This window comes from Triticum aestivum, chromosome 2D, assembly GCF_018294505.1.
Source record: "Triticum aestivum cultivar Chinese Spring chromosome 2D, IWGSC CS RefSeq v2.1, whole genome shotgun sequence".
Classification (NCBI taxonomy): domain Eukaryota; kingdom Viridiplantae; phylum Streptophyta; class Magnoliopsida; order Poales; family Poaceae; genus Triticum; species Triticum aestivum.
This window is the reverse complement of record NC_057799.1, coordinates 111,092,887-111,095,914: the sequence shown is the minus strand read 5'-3', so window position 1 is coordinate 111,095,914 and position 3,028 is coordinate 111,092,887. Positions and strand designations below refer to the sequence as shown.

The 3,028-nt window shown below is 48.1% G+C and overlaps 1 protein-coding gene across 2 annotated transcripts; it reads right to left on the bottom strand.

Annotated features, from left to right (window-relative positions):
• Window positions 1-280: 280 nt before the first annotated feature.
• Window positions 281-2,753, bottom strand: LOC123048965 (origin of replication complex subunit 6). 2 transcript variants are annotated; one of them, XM_044471976.1, is made up of 10 exons: window positions 2,515-2,752; window positions 2,384-2,430; window positions 2,172-2,276; window positions 2,009-2,089; window positions 1,755-1,866; window positions 1,585-1,647; window positions 1,348-1,435; window positions 1,134-1,228; window positions 694-787; window positions 281-587 (listed from the first exon to the last, which is right to left on the bottom strand). In XM_044471976.1, exons 1-10 carry the CDS (start codon window positions 2,632-2,634, stop codon window positions 508-510), a joined length of 885 nt encoding a protein of 294 aa, XP_044327911.1. In that variant the 5' UTR covers window positions 2,635-2,752; the 3' UTR covers window positions 281-507. The 2 variants fall into 2 exon arrangements, with proteins under 2 accessions (XP_044327911.1, XP_044327910.1); XM_044471975.1 differs by having other exon boundaries at window positions 2,384-2,753.
• Between the last annotated feature and the right edge of the window lie 275 nt (window positions 2,754-3,028).

Here is a 3,028-nt window from a genome sequence, read left to right as displayed (position 1 = left end):
CTAAAGCGCGCAGCCCTCCACAGGGCAGTGCACTTGGTCGAGAGCTGTTTGGTTTAATACTGTATTTAGCATAGCAACTTTTTCTATCCAAAAGACAGGGCAGAAATATCCTCCCAGTTCGAGATGAAATGGTCGTCTAGTACGCGAGCACTCGGACCTGCGCCGCGTACCTAACGCGGCGCAAATATCACAGCGGAACTGGAGGCCCGACGAGCCGGTGGTTGGTGACGGCATGTAAACGGGCGACTGTCAAGAGATTCCTACCCCGTGCACACAATTAAACAAGCATGATGCCACCGCCGTTTACAGAAGAGTATCCCCTGATTGTATAACACTTTGTACCATGTCAGCAGCGCCTTACAAAACATATCAAAAAAGACGAGGGACGGAGCCAGAAGTGCCCTTTTTGCATCAAGTAGGTTCTACTAGTATGATTGCACACAACACTTCCGACGAGTCTCGGGCTTTCAGCTATTCCATTCCTGAAAGTAGAGGTCTCAGGTTAAGTTAGTTAGCCGGTGGGGGCACTTCCAAGGGCAGTTTCTTCTTGAAGTTCAGCTGAGCTTGCTTCCTGGGCTTCGTAGGATCTAAGACAGACCAGAGACGTAATTTTAGCTCATGGGCAGTGTGTGGAGAAATGGACTAGACAGGGATGTAATGCAATCAATTGCGAAGTACAAGTGCTATACTAACCTGGTTTGGTTTGCTTGTTGGTGGAGATAACTGAGGACTTCCACTGATTGTACGCTTGTTTCTCCATCTTCTTGTGCCTTTTGTGGGTTGGTAGCTGAAATTGCAAGAATCAGGCAGCAGCCACAACAAGGATATGAAAAAAAATGCCCAGAATATCAAACTGCAAACTATGAGGACAAAAACCAGTGTCAACATGTCTGGCAAAGAGAAGCTAGTATAACAATTACTAGCTGTGAGTATATGTTGGATGTTATGTAGATGCATTTCAACTCACTTCATTAGTGCCTTGGGTTAATCAAGTACTCCCTCCGTTCCATAGTCATGGTTTTAGTTCAAATTTGGAACAGAGTACCAGACTATTATGGCTTTATGTCATGAATTTCAGAAGTAGCAATCAGAGTAATACTTGAAAGGTAGAGGGACGTTAAGCAGGTTCATACATCTAGCTCGTCATCATTGTCATCCCCAGATGATTCATCAGAATGATCGCTGTCATCCTCGTGTTTCCTTTTGCTAGGCAAAACATCCAGCAGCTCTGCATCAACAATTGCAAATTAGAAGCTATTAGAAAAAATGACAATCACCAAATCCACAAACTTTTAGCATATCATGTATGAAGAATGATTGCATCAATATTTGAGCGTGCGCAGATACCTCTATTCCCTTTGATAGAGGTTGGATCCTTCTTCTCCTTGGCTATCCCAAAAACATCAAAACAAAGGTCTCCCATAGATGTCGAAACCTGAAGTCAGCACAAATAACAGTCAAAACAGGATAATGTGTAGCACCAATCTAAACATGTTTGTGATGACAAACTTAGCAGACGCTAGCACAGATGAGATGAGGGAATGGACCACTATATGCAAAGATATGACAATTCAAGTCCATTACCGTTGTAAATTCGGAGCTAGATGTACCACACAGGTCAATTAGCTTCAGTTTGTCAACTTTGAGCTGCAGGGAAATTGAGGAAAGGTTCAGTGCTACAAGAAGCAAATCATTTATGTGCCTTCAATGAGCATGCAGAGTGAACCATTTTTTTTTTCTGATTCTCTTGTCACCTTATGCCTCTTTGCACATAAATAGAATGCTGCTGCAGTAAACACTGGCCGACCAAAGTCCGTGCTTGAGCGGCGAGAAGGAGGCAATGCAGCCAGGAAACGTTCTTTGTACCTGAAACATACAATGTAACCATCAGTACATCATTCGAGGCTTCAGGCATAAGGTCTTTGCATTCCAGGCAAATTGCAGATTCAGACATTTACAGCAGGTTAGCCTTGCAGCACAACAGAACTAGCAAAGGGAGCAGACTTACAGCGCCAATCCCTTCTGCACAAAAGGTATCAACCTGACACAGCCGAACTGGATGCCCAATTCACGCACATCCAATGTCGTCCTACAAGAAGAAATCGCTCAACTCATCAAGGCGCGTCACTTGCGCGTATCAACTAGCGGAATAGAAGTGCAAAGTGGCATACTTGACGCCAAGCCCATTCTGCAGCGCGTTGAATGATCTGATGTATGCCTTCTCCGACATCCCACTCATCCGCACCGCCTCTGACCGATCAAATATCACCTGAAACCTGGACAGCCACGGACAAAGCAAACGGATCAGTCATGCCTTCAACCAACCAACAGAATCCTCGAAATGGGAAATTCGTCGAGCACTTAGAGAGCAAGCCAAACTCACTTGGTCGCGGCGATCTCGAGGCAGATGATGGCCTTGCACACCTCCCCCTGCGCGAAACCAGCATCAGAGACACGTACACCAGAGAGATCGAGGGAGGAGAAGTGGTTGAAGGGGCGGTGCGGGAGGCTTACGATGCCGAGGACGGAGGAGTCGAAGTTGATGTCGCAGAGGCGGCGGAGCTCGGCGGCCTTGCGCACGACGGGGCGGGACCCGGAGAGGCCGAGGCGGGCGGCGATCGCCGACATGTCCATGGCCGCGGCCGCCGGCGGTGGGTTGGCGGCTGGAATTGGCGCGAAGCGGGAGCGGGGGCGGGAGGGGGAGACGGTTTCGGCATTGGAGGGGAGAAATAGTGGGCGATCTGGTCGGTTTTCGGATTGTTTTGGCGGGGAAGGGAGATGACGCGCGCTGGGAATATGCTATTTTTCGCGCCTATGCCCTTCGGAGTCGCGGCTCCGGGGGCCAGTGAGTGGGTGGGTGGGCTTGGTTGCTGGGTTGGGTATTGGGTTAGGCTCGGGTGGGCTTGTGAGTGGTCTGCCTAGATGATGATGTGGATCTGCTATTTTTCAAGGGAAATAGCAAGGCCCAAAGAAATATATAAGAGAAAAATTAACTTTTTTACTTGTTCTATAAAGGGGTGTGCTACGC

Coding starts and splice junctions, on each gene's coding strand:
- LOC123048965 (XM_044471975.1), bottom strand. CDS start 2,634: ATGGACATGTCGGCGATCGCCGCCCGCCTCGGCCTCTCCGGGTCCCGC. Junction 1,648..1,754: donor TATGTGCAAAGAGGCATAAG/GTGACAAGAGAA, acceptor ATTTCCCTGCAG/CTCAAAGTTGACAAACTGAA. Junction 788..1,133: donor ACAATGATGACGAGCTAGAT/GTATGAACCTGC, acceptor TTGCAATTTCAG/CTACCAACCCACAAAAGGCA.